The sequence below is a fragment of the Saccoglossus kowalevskii genome, chromosome 5, assembly GCF_978046115.1.
Source record: "Saccoglossus kowalevskii chromosome 5, keSacKowa6.1, whole genome shotgun sequence".
NCBI lineage: Eukaryota > Metazoa > Hemichordata > Enteropneusta > Harrimaniidae > Saccoglossus > Saccoglossus kowalevskii.
The window spans coordinates 36344846-36366027 of NC_140645.1; the positions used below are offsets into that span (position 1 = coordinate 36344846).

Genomic DNA, 21182 nt, shown 5'->3' on the forward strand with positions numbered 1-21182 from the left:
TGGCATAAAATCTGATAAGAAAACTTTGATAGAAAAAAAATAGTGTAATTCAAATGATAATATCTCCACAATTATAGCGAAAATATATTAAAAAGTCCGCCATTTTTAAACTGGTCCGCCATCTTGAATTTTTGGACAGTTTTAAACATGCCCCAAGCCTCCTGGCATAAAATCTGATAAAAAACTTTGATACAAAAAAAATTGTATAATTCAAATGATAATATCTCCACCATTATAGCAAAAATATATTAAAAAGTCCGCCATTTTTAAACTGGATCGCCATCTTGAATTTTTGGACAATTTTCAACATGCCTCAGGTCTTAATATATTCTAACATGCTTCCTGGCATAAAAACCGAAGAGAAAACTTTGACAGGAAAAAAGGCCCAATTTTTCTGGCAAATGGCCTGAGGCTGTCTATCTAGTTACACGCTATGTAACCTTATATTGCGATGAAACTATGCTTCAAACGGGCTATGGCCAGTTTTCGCATAACTGCAGCCATTCACTAAATATTGGTATCATCATCATCTCAGCCTGTCACGTCACTGCTGGCAGGTGGCCTCCACAAGAGCTTCCACGCTTGGCGATCCTGTGCCACAAAATACCAACCCTCTCTTCAACTTCATCTCTCCATCTTCTTTTAGGTCTTCCTTTCTTTCTGATTCCCTCTCTCGGTCGCCATTCTGTCGTTTTCGTGGCCCATTTGTCGTTTCATTCTTACAACATGCCCTGCCCATTGCCCCTTCATGCTCTTAATCTTTTCGATGATATCCATAACTTTCGATCTTGATCTTACTGCTTGAAGTTCATTCTTGATCTTGTTTTTCCAGGACTAATGGTATATACCGGGTATATATTGATATATATCCCGGCTATATATTGACCTCCCTTCCGTAACCTGACTCTGAATATGTAGCAATGGTGTCATTAAAAACTAATTTCCTTTTGCAATGTTATTTTAACATGATATTATAGAATATTATTAGACACATCGTGATGTAAATAAACTTTTATCCAATTAATATCTGCTAAGGCGTGTAAGCAAATTGGTATTTTATACTGCCAATTCCAGATATAAGAATACGTACTGTGTAATTATGTTTTAATGTTGTACCGATACTACCGATGTGTGTAAATTTATTGCCATTAGCATGAAGGGCTGGAGGCCTGTAGTGCCCTGTGAATAAAGTTATTACCTTAATATAATCTCTCAGTAATCAGTAACACAAAAGTTAGCTTCGAGTAACAACTTTAGGAAACACCAGTAAGCATAAACTGATAAAGCTCAGAGAAATTAAAACTGAATTTTATGTGGCGGTTCAGAGTTCGTTTCATAACTCTGTTTCAGGCGATAAGCCAACTAATTGCCTACTCGGCTGACATCACAGAATCTGTTGTCGGCACTTTTTTACTATCGGCGTTAACAATGGTAGCTCCGACGGATAGATCCAATTTGTTCATAAGACACTAATATATTTAGGCAGTGTTACTATGCAAAGATTTATTTTGAACAACCTGAAGTAAATGGAACATTTGGTCAAATAAGCCAGCTCAAATGTCAAGCACACTAATCTGATTTTCACAGTATTAAAAACAAAGGCTTTCAAAAGAAGTTATATGAATTTATTTGCAGCTGTATTTGTTGCCATAAATGTTGCATACAAATAGAATATTGCAAAGATGAACATAATTTGTATAATTACTGAAACCTAGGACCTGTAACATGACAAATTCTATAGGATTTCCCTATTGTTTATACATAACACGTCTAAAGAAAACACACGAGTAACAAGTTTTTAATTTACTTTATTTGAAACTAGTGATATTCGAAACATTCAATCACTAAGACAGTGTGTTGCTATTCTGACAAATTCACAAAGTTTGAAAATGTCGGAAATACTATTTTTGAAGCAAAATAGAAACGTATAGTATAGGAGAGTATACAAAAGTTGCAGGTAAAAACAAAATACGATAAAAGTACAAGGTCAACTGCCAACATTCAAGCAACTAACGATATGAAAACAAGCTCTGTTAATTATTTTCACGAAACACAAATATATTATCGAAGTTTCTCGTATGGCAAGTACACGTTAAACTGAATTAGTTTCGTATTTTACGTGCTAATGACCATTGCTTAGTATCTAGAATTATTATGAGATTTAAACCACCTAACAACCTGTAAAGAGTCATTAAGATTTTGATGGGACGTCTATAATTAAAGCAAATTAGCGTTGTTGTGAGTCAAACTATGCGAACATGTATAAAAATGATTTGCAATATGACAATGCAGTTTACTTTAACAAGATATTTACTCATTGCGTTCTCGTTTTTTGTTTTGTTTTAAAGTAGTTTTTATTACCATTATAATCATATATTTTACCATATTCGAGTATAACAAATATTGTGAATAAACTGTTCAGGAATGTCTCTTTACTTTGTACTCCAAATAGAGTTATCAGTTCTATCCAATTTTTGAAATAACAGGTAGTAGTCGACGTTATGTTTGATGATGTATGCTCGCTACAAGGTCATTCATTTAAATGAAAAATTATATTGTTATTGTCCGACCACTATAATCATTCTACACTCCTAACCCGGCATTATCTATGAAGGAAACATTAGAAAAAAGTGACGTGCGCGTTTCCACTCCTCGGATAGAGTACATGACTTATAATGGACGTTTGGTCTGAACCGGTCCAACATACTCTTCCTTTTATTGTAGTATGCGAATCAAGATGATATCCTAGCGCAATAACTATAAATAACTTAGTGTGACCAGACCAAACACATGCAGTTCACTCTGTGTAATTTTGATTATGCGACAATAACAGATATCCCCCAACCTTGATAAGGCTGGATTCAGTTTATGTAAATTTCCGAAAATATTTAGTGTCGAGGCACTGAAATGTCAGGCTTGAGTGTTGATGTATTTGTGTTCAAGTTTTACATCTCTGTACAAACAATTTTTCAAACATGGCGAACTTTAGGCCAGGTGAATATACAGAGTGGTGTTGGTAGTTATTTTAATGTAAAATATGCCTTGAACAATAGATATTTCCATAGATGAGACATTTTCACCAACAATCCCATGCAGGAAACTGTTGAACAATGTTTAGTATAGTTTGACTCATAGATACGAATTCAGTTTCATTGTCAACATATTGTACAACCTTGTTCTTGAACACAATAACCTGTTAAAAATCGATAATTTTGCAGTATAATACTAAGATGCTGTCTTGTGCAATGAGTAAACCTTATTTAACAAAACACATCAACGATTAAATCACTATATGATCCTGACAGTTGGCAAGGGAATGTTCATTCTGCATCATGGAAATAAAAGGGGGGAGGATGTGCATGTGGAAACATTACATACAGATATAAACAACTGATAGAATAACATATGAAAGAGTAAAGAAATACATCAATTTTTAGAGCTGGTTATGCTAAGATAAAGGTAAGATAATATTTATACGCCAAGATGTGCGTAATGAAGATGTTTCTTTAAACAAAAGTGTATATAGTTGTATGCATATTGCAGAGAAATTGTAATTATACGCAAAGATTGAATGTTCAGTGTCATTATGCAACTACATTTTCAAACTTCGACACTACAATCATAGAACCTATAATTAGAATAATATATTTAAAAGTATAATAGATTTGTTTTCCCAAACTAAATATCAAATTGCATATGTGCGCAATGAAGATGCTTCTTTAAAAAAAGTGTATATAGTTGTATGAATATTGCAGAGAAATTTAAATCAAAATAATAACATGACAATATCACAAGGTTTCAAAAGTTCTTTGAAAGAATGCAAGAATAAACTATAAGCTGAAGAAACACTAGACATGGGATCTCAGTGTGTGTCTCTGCTCTTCTCCAATGACAACTGTCTTAATCTTGTAAGAGGTGTAGGTTTGTACTGTAAATAAAATGAGATTAGTATTACTCTGATTGTACAGATCAGGTAATCTGAAAGATTAGATACATTGAGCAATGCTTTGGTAAATAATATTCAACAATGTACATGTCAATCAAAGAAAGGACATATTTAAAAATAATTAAAATTATTCAACATTGAAAAAAGGACACTGCGGAATATCGTTTTAGGTTCAATCATACCTTGCTAAATAGTCAGCAGACATTGAATGAAATGAAATATTTAATTTACACTTAAACATAACAAATCTCAATAACTGATTTTTGAGATATAATCGAAACAAACCCATTTTGCACACATTTCCAAAAAAAATAATAATCAAACACTGTATAGTATGATGGAATTAATAAATAAATTGATAATTGATATGTGATTATGATATTCAACCTAATGAATCTGAGAGAATATTAGTAATAAACAAGAGTTGTCTGGCCGGTGATGATGAAATAGACGAAACTAAAACATCAGTTATCAGACAATGAAGTACACATCAATGTGTTCTATTACATAATAAGTAGAATTAGAGAATAACAAATACAAGATTAGACATTCGAACAAGAATCATGTTGGCTAATACAACTCTGCTCGTTGAGATGCACAATGAAGTTTAAATTTAAACCACAGTATTTCAGTTTATTAAACAGAAAACACTTAAATAATAAAATCGGTTGTAAATCTGTGGTTTAATCTTGAAATGTGCACCAAGTTTAATTTAAAAAATATGAAAGCGGTTATTGAGATATTCGAAAACAGCCTAATTTATGCAAATTAAGATTGTTTATGGTACAAACAGACTAATATGTAAATGGTATTAACATGCAGTTTAACCATACACTTATCAAGTCTGAGGATGATTACCCCAGAGCATCATTGCACCAAATATCATCGCAATCTGATAGCTGTTAAACCACCAAGTTATGTAAATGAATATGCATGAATGCTCACATTATGTGGATTACCCCAGAGCACCTAAGCTCCAAGTTTCATTGAATGATTCTTGAGATATAAAAGACAGACAGGCACACGCGCACGCGCACACACACATACTTGTATTGCAATATGTTCCGAGGACTCCATTGGATTAACTTTTAATATAGTTGAATTAACTTTTAATATAGTTGCGATATGAACTCTATTAAAACGCGTTCCTATATAGGGTTGCGTTTTAATTGGAGTTTAATTAAACTCAATTACAATGCAATACAATGGAGAATTGCATTTTAATTAAGTTTAATTAAACAAGAGTTGAATATCCCGTGACTGAACATAGAAATGTTTGCGAAGCTTAGGTTTAGTATCGGGGTAAGGTATGGTATAATTATATTAATATTAATATAACGTGAACCATACCTTCCCCCGATACTAAACCTAAGCTACGCAAAACGTATTAATAATCGAATTAACTATTAATATAAATTATGTTTTCCGAGGACTATGAAAAAGGTCCTCGGAAGGTGTGTATGTCTTCGGAAGTAGCTATATATCTGTATTTTTGTCCTCGCAACATATAGCAATCCAAGTACACGCGCACACACACACATATATATATATATATACACACATATGTACACACTTATGCGCACACATATACAGTGGGACCTTGTCTGGAAAAGTCATATACAATAATTGCACGCCAATGATACTTACCCTTCCTCTTCTGGTATACGTCCTAGTTATTACTGGTCTGTGGGCATAATGTGCATGATACAAGTCGTCGTCATCGTCGTCATCATCGCTCCCAGGATTGTGCTTCTTCTGATGTTCTACTAAAACCTCACTGCTGCTCTTCAATTCATTAAAAGAATTTTGCACATTGGTATCTCGACCATTGGCAAGTCTCTCCTCGTATCCTATTCTACTATTTTTCAAATTCTCAAATATTTTGGGTGGAGTTTGTTCTGTAGCATCACCGTCTCCACCCCGCATGTGCAAGTTCTCATATTCAAATCTTTTATCTTTGAATATTTGATGATGTAATGTTGTCTCTTCACTCTTGGGACATTCATATTTCATTCTATTATCATTACAACTATTGCTAGATTTGCTTGGACTGTTTGAAGATGTTACATCTATAGACTTTATGTCCTTAGCACGATTTATTTGTTCTTGGTGACAGGCATCTTTATAAAGTTTTGGCAGTCGCCTGTAAACCACATTAGAACCCAAATCTTTATTAAGCTGTTTATCAGGCACAGTTTTCAACTTTTGTTTCAAGGAATATGCAAAAACAGGATTTTTAGTAGCAACCTCTGACTTGATTTCTTCTATGGGACTGGTGTCGGATGTTGGCAGGTCTGTTACAGAGTAAGTTGTCTGGTTTGACTTGTCTTCTAGATGTTTTCCAGTATCTATGGCTGGATTATTGTGTTGCGCTTTCAAAACTACCATCGGTGAAACTGATTCGTCAATTGAAATGCTGCAAGTTGGCTGTTTTATAGGCTGAAGCACAGGTTTGTCAATTGTCAGGGAGTGTGTAGATTTATTTTGCAGCCTTTGTTGCCCAGACTCATCATAATGCGATTTTGGAACTTCAGTAAAACCGATATCACTGACATTCTTCTTCTGTACTCCATTACTTTCAGCTTCAGTAGCACGTGTTTCTACTATGTCGCTAAAGACTGTTGGGTTTGGTGGATAGTTGAAAGGCGTGTATGGAATCAATGGCACCGTTCCAGTAATTGGGGGAAACATTGGCAAATTCCACCAGTTTGGTAGATGCGAGTTTGCCCACTCATTAGTAACTGGAAAGTGCAACTCATCTCCAAATTGGCGAATAGAATCATTAATTCCATTTGTTGCAAGACCAATCAAATTGTTATTGCTAGAAGTTTTACTATCTGATTTTTCGGTTGTGAAATTCAGGTCAGCTCTTCTTGTTGAAGAGGAAACTAATGCATTCTGAGTATTAACAGAGAATCCTGCACCATTTTCAATTTCAGGCGAGGCAAAAACATCAGTGTTTTTCCCAATATTATTTGATGATGAATTAGTTGTGACTGCCATACCAATAGATCTATCATTGGTGTCTGCCAAAGTAGATGTTTCATTGTAGAGTGTTTCTCCATTAATAGTATTTTTCAGACCAAAATGTTGAAGGCGTCTCAAATCAGAAGAAATACAAGCTGTATTTACTCTATCAACTTTATCATCATATATCTTTGTTTGTTTAGTTTCATTCATCTTTTCACTGTCATTCGTAGTCATGGCAATATTTCTCAATAGGTCGTTATTGCCAAATATTTTACCATTACCACTTGATTTAATGGGAATATTATTAATACTACCGGCATTTCTGCCAGATATTAAGTCATTGTTCTGTTCGCTGTTACACTTCCTGGATGACAGATCAAGTTTATTGAAACATGAAACAAACTTCTTCACCGATTCATCGCACATTGTTTCTTCTTCAGCTTGTATATGCCTTCTTGTAGGGTTGATATTACTTATTAGTGGTTTTTCCACCTCTTGAGCGCTAAGTGAAGATGCCAAAGTGGTATGTGTTGATACTGGTACATCACTACTACACTTGGAGGATATTGCACCACCCAATATCTGCTGCTCAGATGTTAAATCCATATTACGTTGTTTGTTATATGTCTCTGCATTGTCACAGCAATCCAAGACCAATGTTTCAGACCTAGAGCTTATCTCCTCATTTTCTATATCCCAATAAATCAGATCATCAATATTTATATTGCTATTATTCCTGTCATCCAACATTCCGTTTGCACTTTGTCCATATAGTTTATTTACATCACTGTTATCATAGACAGATATCGGATCAATGTTTGACCTGCAAGGTTCGTTACATCTAACACTCCTTGAGATAGACTTGCGACTTTCAGCTAAGGCTTCTTGAAGTAGGTTATCATCCCTGAATTAAAACATAATGCATGTAATGTTATACACTGACCAGAAGATATTATGTAAAGTTTGTTAAAATTTCTTTTTTTGAAATGCATAATTAATTTAAACTAAAGTACATTAGTTTTGCTTCCGAAATAGACAAACCTGAATCAGAGAATGTGAACATTCTGCTATAATTTGACCAACAAATCCATTGAAATAATGCTTTGAACATTACTCAGCAAATATGCAATCCACAAATGGATTGAATTCATGATATGAGTGTAATAGTACATATGTACGTGTGTGTACATATATAAAGATACATGTCTCTGGAACAGTATTCATTGAAATTAGTTGGCCATTTTGTATCTGATTTAAATATTATTATTATGTTCAACATGTGTAACCAAACGTAAAAAAAATTGTCAATGCATGTCTAAGATCTGGTTCCAGAATCGCTTGATTTCAATATTTTTTTGCTTTAAAATTAACACCATAATGGTCATCTTAAATTGATTCGTAAAATAATTTCATAATTTCGCAATATTATATATAATGCATGTGTAAAGTTTGATCAAAGCATGTTAGATATATGTATACAATGAAATGAAATGGTCAGCCATTTTGAATCTAATCTGAAGGTCCAATATAAACACTCGATATACCAAGTTTGAATATAATCAAACCATACACCAATCATATATATATATGAAGAACTGGTTCTGGAATGACACAAATGTTTGATTTTGATGAATTTTTAGCATTAAATGGCCAAATATTGGACATTTTAATGCCAACAATTTTTAAATAGTATCATGAAATGAATATATGTTTGAAGTTTGAAGATGATCAGTCCAGACATGACTGTGATATTGCCCCAGAAAAGTATCCATTAAAAATAAAAAGGGCCACCAGTCGCAATTTTTGAAATATTTCTGCAAAAGAAAGTGACGTGCATGTATGTACCATGTTTGAACAAATTCAGTCTATACATGACAGAGAGCTTGTTCTGGAATGACAAATTTGATTTATTTGATGAATATTTGGCTCTGAAATTTGTCTATTGAGATTCAGATCATGAAAAAATGAACTTTCCAGGAATGACCAAGATATATACAAATAGGTAAAATTATGAATCCCCATTTTAGAATTAAAGGTCAATAAATTAAACATGATGACGAACATAGATAAATAAATATCACTATAAAGACTTTATGTGACACATATTAATGGTAATGAACAGAATTATGATATAATCAATGGTGTTGAACAGGTGTATATCGAGATAAATACTGAAGGTGATTCACATGAATGGTGGTAATAATTTCCACTTATGATACTTACTCGATGTGACTGGCAGAAAAATTGTCTTGTCTACTCAGTTCTAAAGCTTTCTGTAACATGTGTTGTTCTTCAGCTGCTGTACTTGGTTGCAGTTTACGTATCATTTGCCTTTGATTCCATGCATTGTACTTTGGTGGCTTAGCAATCTCTGCATAAGGTTTAGATATACAAGGAGGTGTAATTTTTGTATTATCACATGATGAAGTGAAAAAAGATGGTCCATTCATAACAGATTGTTTTCTCGAAGATTTGGCTTTCTTTTTTCTTGTGGATGTTTTTTGCGCTTGATTCATTTTCTGGGACTTGTTTGACTCTTGTGTTTTCATATGTGATGGGATGTCCCAAATACTTTCGATATTATCACAGCATGTAGTTTCTTTTTTTGCTCGTTTTGATAATTGTATGATATCATTCCATTCTTTTTGATTTCTCTCCCTTTCTTTCTCCTGTAATTCCTTTATTTTAGCATTTCTTAGGTCTTCATTAAATACCTACAAATAAAATAAACGAAATAAAAAGGCTAGCAGTTGATGATCTTGGAAACAAGTCTGATCTACTACTTAGGTGTGAAGTCCATGAATGTCTGAGATAGAGTTACATGGGTACACATGGTTTGTTTCACATGCATGTATACAGTTGATTTCTGTTAATATGAGATGCTGGCAAGGTAACATGACCATATATGGTCATCTGAAAGGTTAGTCATGCTCCTTATTTGATGCCTTCAATACAGCAACAATGCATGGGATATAGTTATACATATTAATAACATAAAATTATCATCAGATATATTAGTCACATCTCTTATCCAATGCTTTTATTATGCAGATTTATGTATTTCCACAGCAAATATATGTAATGATATAGTTGCTTCAGATATCAATGCAAAAGGTGAAGTTTTCTAAATATTATGCAAATTAGGTAATTAGTATGCATGAATTTCATCCAAAACTAATCGTGTCTGTGCATATCACACATGCATCTATGCACTAACTTTTATTGAATTGAGATATATATATATATATAGAAAAGCTAAAAATAGACTATTGGGCAAAATATATTTAACCTCAAACTAAACAAGTCAGAATGTGTTTTACTCAGTTATCCCTGAGAGCAACAAACTTACCCTGCCCCAATGGCATCTAGAAATCTCTCAGATAGTCTAACGTCATGTTGAAATAACTATTTTGCATTTGGGACCAAAATGTGTTATAAAGACCTTTTTTAATTTCTCTCACCTGCCCCAGATGTCTCATTCTCATCAAGTCATCATCATACTTCTTCATCTCATTTAGTGTTTTCTTTTCTTTCATCTCTTTGATTTGCTTCTCTGTGTGTCTTTTTGGTTGAACTTTCATTAATTCTTCAAATTGAAACAGATGTTTTTGTAGTAGAGCTGCATCTCTCCCACTTTCTGTAACTTTTCCCTTCTGAAAACGAAGTTAAATATTGTCATATAATAATTAATCAAGTTTTAATTTAAAATAATTTGGATTTTACATGTCTACCTGTGTAATGTCATGCAGGTGATATGTTGAGTTAACAATTGAGCGTAGGTGTCACAGAGTCTTTAATTATGTTATTTCAGAGGCATTTATGTCATAGTTATATAATATATGTTGGTGAATATTATTAATGATTACAGAAGTGCTTGTTGATCTCTAGTGTGACATTTCAGTATGTGTGACAACTAAAATGCAACCAACTTAACATGTTCAATGGTGGCAGCAAACTGATTACAATGCGACATTCTGGTCATCGCAATGGGAACATAGATTTGGTAATATACCACATCAATACACTCAGTGCTGAAATCATACACCTGAAATTAATATGCTCCATGCAACTGAACTTACTTTCAATATGTACATTTAATAATGTACTAATTAGCCAGGTGATGGCATTTATGCACAAATTAAACACTATTTCAATCAACAGTGAATCAATAGCGTAACGATGCTTTCAGTGGTAGAAAGTATTTGCAAAGTTGAGAGTTGGAATCACTTATTTCTTGTTTATATATTCAAATATGTGCCTGTAGTTTTGATTACTAAACGGGTTTGTCACTGCAAGTGGACTGAATTGTTCCCGAACTCAATCGTAACTGAGTCGGTCATTCTGATCATACTTAGTATTTTCCAGAGACCTTATATTTGTTGAAAAAATATGGGAAGTCCAGTATAGCAGCATTGTCTGATTAAACAGGAGTATTAATACAACAAAACATACCTTATTCTTCTGGGTTTCTCTCTCAGGTTTCTGGTGCTTTTTTGATTTCACTGACTTCACCTTGGATAGAAACTTCTCAAGATCTGTTTCTCTTGACTCTTTTAATTCTTCAGCAGATTTATTTGCTTTTCTTCTCAATTCATCACTGGTAATATATGTGGATTGGTAGCTAGGCAACAACAATGTTATATATGTGGGTTTGTAGTTTGACAACAACATGGTAAAATTTAGGGGTTTGTAGCTAGGCAACAAACATGGTAATATATGGGGGTTTGTAGCTAGGCAACAACATGGTAAAATATGGGGATTTGTAGCTAGGCAACAGATGTTTCAATATATGTAGCTGATGCATAAACTGCATGAAATAAATGGTGAGCATTGACATTTCAAGAACACCTTCAGGGCTGCTTGTCTGCTCATCATGTTTAATGATTGACTTACTAACCTTGTCTGCTTATCATGTTTAATGATTGGCTGCTCATCCTGGTCAATGATTGGCTTAAACAAAGAATTAACAGGTACTGTATCTGGCTCTTCATCATCAAATAGTGGTAGTTTTTTCTGGAAAATAAAAAATAATGTTATAATCTGAAAAGGGCAAGAACTGGATCGGACATAATATTGTTTCCCAAGACTACATTGCATTGCTTTGATTCATACGTTTGTTTTTAAACAAAGAACAAAGTGATGGTTGCTTATCTAAGTTAATGCCTCTCTGATTATAGTTTTTAGCGTATAACTGATTCTTTAAATAGCAGTCATATTGTTATGATATTCTATTTTTGCTGTAAAATAAATGTATTTTGATAATGCCTAGTTAGCCAGCTGCGGATTAGATTAGACAGCATGTATTGTCATTGCTAATTAATATTCTTTTGTTCGTGCTTGTGTAAGAAGAACGTGAACACGAGTTACTCAGTTGTCATCCAGCTCCCGACCAGTTCAGTTCAGTTCAGTTCAGTTCAGTTCAGTTCAGCTCCGGTGCAGTGTCGACCGGGCAGCCAACGTATGTCTCAAGATAATGCCTGTCCAATTCGGCATGTGGGACTGAAAGATGCAAGACAGCCTGCTGTGGTTCTGCGCTGTGAACATTATTCAAAGACCTGCGTTTGGCTAAGAAGCGTGGATTGCTGATCTTGGTCCTTTCTTTGCACAGGCGGGTATGGAAGTCGCGTTACGGACAGTGTCGTGTAGTTTGCATTCCTTGATATCTCATCGTTTGGAGCTGTAGAACTGATATTGTTGTCAACGTTGCTACGAATGACTGCACTAAAGTGGCTGCTCAAACTGGTCAATTAAAACCAGTTAGTTCAAACTGGTCAATTAAAACCAGTCAGTTCAAACTGGTCAATTAAAACCTGTTAGTCCAAATCAATCAGATCAGCCCAATTAATTCAAACCGATCAGTTCAAAGCAGTCATCTCAAACCAATCAGTTCAGTAAAAACTTTTCATATACTTACTTTTTCTTTTGATTTCTTGCGTTTTTTTCCTTGTCGTTTTTCATTTTCCAGTAACAACTTGTTTAAACGTTCTTCTTCTCTTTCTTTTTCCTGCTTTTGTCTTTTAATTTCATCTTCATCGGTACGTCCCAAACTACATAAAGTTGCAATAAAAAGTGTTGTACGATAATCTGCATCAAGGCTATGGGACCTATGTGGTAATCTCAATTTGAAATCAAATGAATTGTAATATATTATGAGGTTATTAGGAGAATACCTCAAAGTATGCACAAAAACAGTACAGCTAGAGTATCGACTGACGTGCAGTGAAGGTCGATACGCTGCATATGTTCATACTTTGGGGTATTCTTGTAATAACCTTATTATTATACTTCTTTTCCTTCCAAGGATACATCATGGGAATGCCAAAATTCAAAAGGTTTACAACAGAATCAGCGAACTTCTTTGTGTGGAGTCAAACCCTGGTGGCAGCCATGTTTGTACAGGTTGCATTCGATAGTGAATGAATCTCGGCCAGTGGTATAGGTCTTCCTATAGTCACTATAGCTAATATATTTATACTGTACCTTCTGAATACAAGCTTATCAATGCGCATCCTGCAGTTTTCCTTTGGTTCAAGTTCTGAACCATCTCTAGTGTTCAACTCCTTGCTAATCTCATTAATTTCTTTTTCACGTCTTCTTTGTTCTTTCAACAGTTGCTTTTTACTAAGTGATTTTGGCTGAAAAAAACAAACTAATTTGATCAAATCTTGAACTATAACAATGTGAAGACGTATGAAAGACAACAATACATTGATTGTTACATAAACAATAACAATATGAAAGACAACAATACATTGATTGTTACATAAACAATAACAATATAAAAGAATACAATACATTGCTATGTGAGCAATAACAATATGAAAGACAACAATACATTGCTATGTGAGCAATAACAATATGAAAGACAACAATACATTGCTATGTGAACAATAACAATATGAAAGACAACAATACATTGCTATATGAACAATAACAATATGAAAGACAACAATACATTGCTATGCAAACAATAACAATATGAAAGACAACAATACATTGCTATGTGAACAATAACAATATGAAAGACAACAATACATTGTTACATGAACAATAACAAGATGAAAGACAATACATTGTTATGTGGACAATAACAAGATGAAAGACAACAATGCATTGTTACATGAACAATAACAATATGAAAGACAACAATACATTGCTATGCGAACAATCACAATATGAGAGACAACAATACATTGTTACTTGAACAATAACAAGATGAAAGACAACAATACATTGCTATGCGAACAATAACAAGATGAAAGACAACAATACATTGTTATGTGGACAATAACAATACGAAAGACTACAATACATTGTTACATGAACAATAACAAGATGAAAGACAACAATACATTGCTATGCGAACAATAACAATATGAAAGACAACAATACATTGTTATGCGAACAATAACAATATGAAAGACAACAATACATTGTTATGTCGACAATAACAATATGAAAGACAACAATACATTGTTACATGAACAATAACAAGATGAAAGACAACAATACATTGTTATGTGGACAATAAGAAGATGAAAGACGACAATGCTTTGTTACATTAACATAAATATTGTCAGGTGATTTTTAACAATATGAGATACAATTAATGATATTTGATATTTGTTGCATGAAAACAACATTTTTACTGGTAGGTGAACTATAAAGTATGAAAGTACTGAGAGTGTATCCAACTGTAGTCTGGATACATAAAGAATATCCAGTTGCTGCACTCTGTATCTGAGGTGTATATCACACAATATTATTAACAAATATATATTTTAATATATATATATATATAAATTACCTTGGTTACTGGAACTGGTTGTTTTTTCTTGGATTTCTGAAAGAAAATTAAATGGCATGTACACAGATGACTATGTAATTAATTCTTTTCAAACTGGGAATGATTAAAATGAATGTATGAAACCATAGACACAGTAGTTGTATGGATCTACGGATACTACTACTTTTAAACAAATTATATTGTTTCATTGTTACATGTATGACTATTCCAGACTGAAGTGTATCTAAACTGTTCATATGCATTTAAGAGAGACAATGAGAGAAACATGGTAATTACTTACACGTTTCCTTGACTTGGTGTTTTTCTTATCATCACCAACACTGTGACCATGTAACTTAAGCAGCTACAAAACAATGAATATAATTGCATTCTAGGTTGTATCATATAGTATCTTGGTTGCATCACATAGTATCTAGATTTTACAACATAGTATCAAGATTGTATCACACAGTATCTAGGTTGTGCCACATAATATCTAGGTTGTGCCACATAATATATAGGTTGTGCCACATGGTATCTATGCCATATCACATAGTATTTAGGTTGTATCACATGGTATCTATGTATCATATAGTATCACATAATATCTAGGTTGTATCATATCTAGTTTGTATCACATAGTATCTAGGTTGTATCACATGGTATCTATGTCATATCACATAGTATCTAGGTTGTATCACATGGTATCTATGTCATATCACATGGTATCTAGTTTGTATCACATAGTATCTAGGTTGTGCCACATAGTATCTAGGTTGTGCCACATAATAATTAGGTTGCACCACATAATATCTAGGTTGTGCCACATGGTATCCATGTTGTATCACACGGTATCTAGTTTGTATCACATAGTATCTAGGTTGTGCCACATAATATCTAGGTTGTGCCACATAATATCTAGGTTGTGCCACATGGTATCTATGCCATATCACATGGTATCTAGGTTGTATCACATGGTATCTATGTTGTATCATATAGTATCTAGTTTGTATCACATAATATCTAGGTTGTATCACATAATATCTAGGTTGTATCACATGGTATCTATGTTGTATCATATAGTATCTAGGTTGTATCACATAATATCCAGGTTGTATCACATAGTATCTAGGTTGTATCATATAGTATCTAGGTTGTATCACATGGTATATATGTTGTATCATATAGTATCTAGTTTGTATCATATAGTATCTAGTTTGTATCACATAGTATCTAGGTTGTATCACAGAGTATCTAGGTTGTATCATATGGTATCTATGTCATATCACATAGTATCTAGATTGTATCACATGGTATCTATGTCATATCACATAGTATCTAGGTTGTATCACATGGTATCTAGGTTGTATCACATAGTATCTAGTTTGTATCACATAGTATCTAGTTTGTATCACACAGTATCTAGGTTGCATCACATGGTATCCATGTCATATCACATAGTATCTAGATTGTATCAAATGGTATCTATGTCATATCACATAGTATCTAGGTTGTATCATAGTATCTAGGTTGTATCACATGGTATCTATGTCATATCACATAGTATCTAGTTTGTATCACATAGTATCTAGGTTGTATCATATAGTATCTAGGCTGTATCGCATAGTATCTAGGTTGTATCACATAGTATCTAAGTTCAGCTTTGTCACAAGGCTTGTTTTCAGTTAATTAATAATGGTAGCCAAATGTGGACCAAAAGACCTTGCCTTGTGTTGTGGTTTCTTTACCCATTATTGGGGTGACCAGGTTTGGAAATGTACACGAATTGGACACACACGCTTGCAATGACAACACAAAGATGTATAAACTTTCAACTCAATATTTAATAACACAACTATAAATAAAGGGGGGAATAATACAAAGCGGGCATATACGGAACAACTGATATATACACACGGCTTCAAGCTCCAGTCACAAGTGACAAGTGACTGGAGTATGTGGAGTCAAAAGTAAGAAAAATATGTAAAATTTAACAAAACTATTTGGTGTTTCAACTAAGTGAACCGTTCATACCAGAGTTGGCAAAAGTATGAAACCCAACAAAGCATTGAACAAAATAACACACTACGACTCTAAAATAATTCTTAAATAATTATGCATACCATGTCGGCAGTACAGTTCATGTGGAAGCGTAGACCTGCTGGGCACGCTGTCGAAGTGGAGATGGACATGCCCTATTCCAGCTGGCAACGGAGCATTGAACCTGTTACACTCGACGAACCAAAGGCTTCTTGGCAAGGTGGTTTAGATTATTGTTCCGAGGAAATTTACTCAGCTCGCAAAACCATAATAATAATAATAATATTTTAAACAAAGAAGAAAACAACCAAATCATACATATTTGAAAAAGGAAAGAAGAAAAATCACATTAAATTCAAACTTTCTTTTCTATACTTATACAATTGAGTAATAAATACTCTAACTTCCTTGGATACAATATTCCCCAAATTATTGTTGACTTTCCACAATATGTCGCTAAAAAGTACATTAAACTTAGTACATCCACTAGAAAACTGCATCCATGGCGATTTCTTGACAAAGGATAAATGAGCCGGGCCTTCCGACGCACAAATGATGTGCACACTCAGCAACTGCGTGGCAGCAAAGACGTTGACAATAGATTTTCCATTCATTAAATACCATGCATGAATTAGCATAACGGGCAATTAGCATGTAGATCCTCTTCAGTAAGCAATTAGTTGGTTCGTTGACATTGGTGGCGTCTTTATTACTCCACTTAAAATTAGCAGACGTACGTGCATTTCACCTTGAGTGGGGAATCGACGTCCCACATACTCAACACAATTCGTTGCTGGGATTATTCTGCCCAGGTTATATTTATCATTGCAAATTTGCATGCTTCATGGAATTAATTTTATAATAATTACATTACTATGATCTGAAATTACACATGTATTTTGGAACCTTGTGACAAGCTTAATAATAATAATAATAATAATAACTTTATTGCATCCTTAGAAATACAATGTTCCTATCAGTTGATAGCAATAAAGATTAGTTGTGATAACTACTACTACAAAAAGAAAGTTAGTTGTTAAAAGGATAAAGCAAGTGTTACATATCAAATGGCATTTTCAATTACTAACCTCTTCTTCGGTGAAATCTGGTTCTTCACGTCTTTCATTTTTTTTTCTTTTCTGAGTATGAAAACCAACAAATTATGTTCGAAGTACAATACGTTAAAATGCAGAGCTCACTGACTGATAGCTGAGAAAGTAACCTCATCCATGCAGCCGATGTCACAGAGAAATGTATTTTCTTTTAAAGTGAAGGGGCTGTCCCCTGCACATGTGGGGGAATTAAATTTTAAGCAAGGTAACATTGCATGCTAAAAACACAAAAGCTCATGGCTAGAAGCTTGTTTGAAAACAATGAAACACTATGGATGTCTGTCGCATGAACAGGTGAAACTCCTCTACTTCGAATCAAGAAAATAAAGAATGATACACCATAGAATTAAAAAATAGCTCAAGTTAAATAACAGATACAGGGAGCCCTCAATCCATGAGTAGAACAACATATACAGAGTGCCCTCAACCTGTAAGTTGTATAACAATAATAACATACTTTTTTTGACATTATGGTGACTGAACAGACTGTGAATATTGACTTACTAATCCAAGACTAGGTTGCAAAATCAGTAAGTGAAAGCATGAGAATTATAAAAATATTTATTATAAGAATTATTGCTCAATTTATATTTATTTGTTCCTTGTAGTATCTTGATCATTCCTCCAAAAATTACTGTTCCTCAAAATTTCTAATTGGCCCCCTTTTTTATTCTTTCATTAACCATGGTATAATCTGATCTCATCTCAGTATCACGACTTACCCTCAGCACTTTCAGTATCACTTACCCTAAACACTCAGTATCACACGACTTACCCTCAGCACTTTCAGTATCACTTACCCAAAACACTCAGTATCACACGACTTACCCTCAGCACTTTCAGTATCACTTACCCTAAACACTCAGTATCACATGACTTAACCTCAGCACTTTCAGTATCACTTACCCTAAACACTCAGTATCACGACTTACCCTCAGCACTTTCAGTATCACTTACCCTAAACACTCGGTATCACATGACTTACCCTCAGCACTTTCAGTATCACTTACCCTAAACACTCAGTATCACATGACTTAACCTCAGCACTTTCAGTATCACTTACCCTAAACACTCAGTATCACGACTTACCCTCAGCACTTTCAGTATCACTTACCCTAAACACTCAGTATCACATGACTTACCCTCAGCACTTTCAGTATCACTTACCCTAAACACTGTATCACATGACTTACCCTCAGCACTTTCAGTATCACTTACCCTAAACACTCAGTATCACAACTTACCCTCAGCACTTTCAGTATCACTTACCCTAAACACTCAGTATCACGACTTACCCTCAGCACTTTCAGTATCACTTACCCTAAACACTCAGTATCACGACTTACCCTCAGCACTTTCAGTATCACTTACCCTAAACACTCAGTATCACATGACTTACCCTCTGCACTTTCAGTATCACTTACCCTAAACACTCAGTATCACGACTTACCCTCGGCACTTTCAGTATCACTTACCCTAAACACTCAGTATCACACGACTTACCCTCAGCACTTTCAGTATCACTTACCCTAAACACTCAGTATCACGACTTACCCTCAGCACTTTCAGTATCACTTACCCTAAACACTCAGTATCACACGACTTACCCTCAGCACTTTCAGTATCACTTACCCTAAACACTCAGTATCACGACTTACCCTCAGCACTTTCAGTATCACTTACCCTAAACACTCAGTATCACATGACTTACCCTCAGCACTTTCAGTATCACTTACCCTAAACACTCAGTATCACATGACTTACCCTCAGCACTTTCAGTATCACTTACCCTAAACACTCAGTATCACATGACTTACCCTCAGTATCACATGACTTACCCTCAGCACTTTCAGTATCACTTACCCTAAACACTCAGTATCACGACTTACCCTCAGCACTCTCAGTATCACTTACCCTAAACACTCAGTATCACATGACTTACCCTCAGCACTTTCAGTATCACTTACCCTAAACAAAGTGTCACATGACTTACCCTCAGCACTTTCAGTATCACTTACCCTAAACACTTAGTGTCATAGAATTACAAACATACCTGTAAAAGTTGTCTGTAGAATTCTTCTTTCTCTAGATCAATATTAAAACCTGGATTAATGAATGTGTCATCACCTATAAAGTGAAATATCCCACGGTTATATCAAAAACAATGGTCAATATATTCAGGTCAAAAACAAGATCTAAAAACTTCTTTCTTTTTGACAATAACATATAAAAATACCCAGAATTCATGTAAAAAAAAAATTAAAACAAAAAGGCCCTTGTGTGCATTTGGGACAACCTTGGAATCTTATTATCACTTGTTCATATGGTGAATGTGTCTCTCATACCATTAAATGCTGTGTGCTCAGAATCATGTTTACAATTATTGAGGTGACATGATCCTTTAATAATAATGGCTACTGTCTACTTTTATGAACTTCATACTCAATTCACAATCTCTTTTAATGTATTGCCCTGCCCATTCATCTGAGTAACAAGTTTCATTGAAATCTGACGAGTGTTTTTGTTTTTGAGATATCTATGGAACAAATAAATAAAGGCGAATTTGTAAATACAAACAAGACAATAACAAGTCCACTTTCTGTTTGTGCCAAATAGTTATTTACACTTATGTGACAGACATGATACAAATGGAGCCAGTTTATTTGTGTTATTCTTTCCATTATTCTGCTGATTACATTCATAATTTCTATCACAGAAATGACTAGCAGTCGTCTCGAATTCTGAAACAGATGCATGTGCAAATATTTTACATGATGTAATTGGGAAGTTTGAACATGATCAGCCCAGCCATGTTAGCCTCCAAAAACAGCATTCGTTGAACACAAAATGGCCATCATTAGTTAGGTATTTTGTTTCGAATCTGGGGGAAAAATTATGTGCCTCAAGGACCCATAACAGACACACCAAGTTTGAATGAAATATATCCATACACGACAAAGATCTAGTTTCAGAATGGCAGGAAAGCTTTGATGTATTCTTAATACTAAAATGGCTACTTTTCGGCCACTTTATTTATGTACAATATGATGTGTGATGTATGTGTAAATACAAACGAGGACTAATTAGACAATTGTTCAGCACAGTTTAAAACCAAAAACTAAATAGCTCTGAGCATTGTCCCTGGCAACTATGAACCAGGTTTAATTGAAATATTGCTAGTTGGAACTCTAAATAATTATACTTACCATTTCTCAAAAGTTCTTCATGAAGCACGAAATAAAACAGCTACAATATTAAAAAAATCAATAATATTGGCAAAATGTCCACCACTCATTAAAATGTCAAAGAAATGAGAAATAATTCAAAG

At 34.1% G+C, this 21182-nt stretch overlaps 1 protein-coding gene across 1 annotated transcript in view; it reads right to left on the minus strand.

The window, feature by feature from the left end:
• Nucleotides 1-5720: 5720 nt before the first annotated feature.
• The window catches only part of LOC102800672 (uncharacterized), a 28539-nt gene continuing 13077 nt past the window's right edge, over nt 5721-21182 (minus strand). The window contains exons 4-16 of the mRNA XM_085498978.1: nt 21061-21100; nt 19908-19981; nt 17831-17881; nt 15004-15066; nt 14724-14759; nt 13397-13551; nt 12831-12963; nt 11814-11929; nt 11369-11537; nt 10378-10569; nt 9140-9630; nt 5773-7820; nt 5721-5731 (exon numbers count right to left, since the gene is read on the minus strand). Coding sequence (XP_085355104.1) covers nt 5721-5731; nt 5773-7820; nt 9140-9630; nt 10378-10569; nt 11369-11537; nt 11814-11929; nt 12831-12963; nt 13397-13551; nt 14724-14759; nt 15004-15066; nt 17831-17881; nt 19908-19981; nt 21061-21100 — 3579 coding nt within the window. The remainder of the gene's footprint in view (nt 5732-5772; nt 7821-9139; nt 9631-10377; nt 10570-11368; nt 11538-11813; nt 11930-12830; nt 12964-13396; nt 13552-14723; nt 14760-15003; nt 15067-17830; nt 17882-19907; nt 19982-21060; nt 21101-21182) is intronic.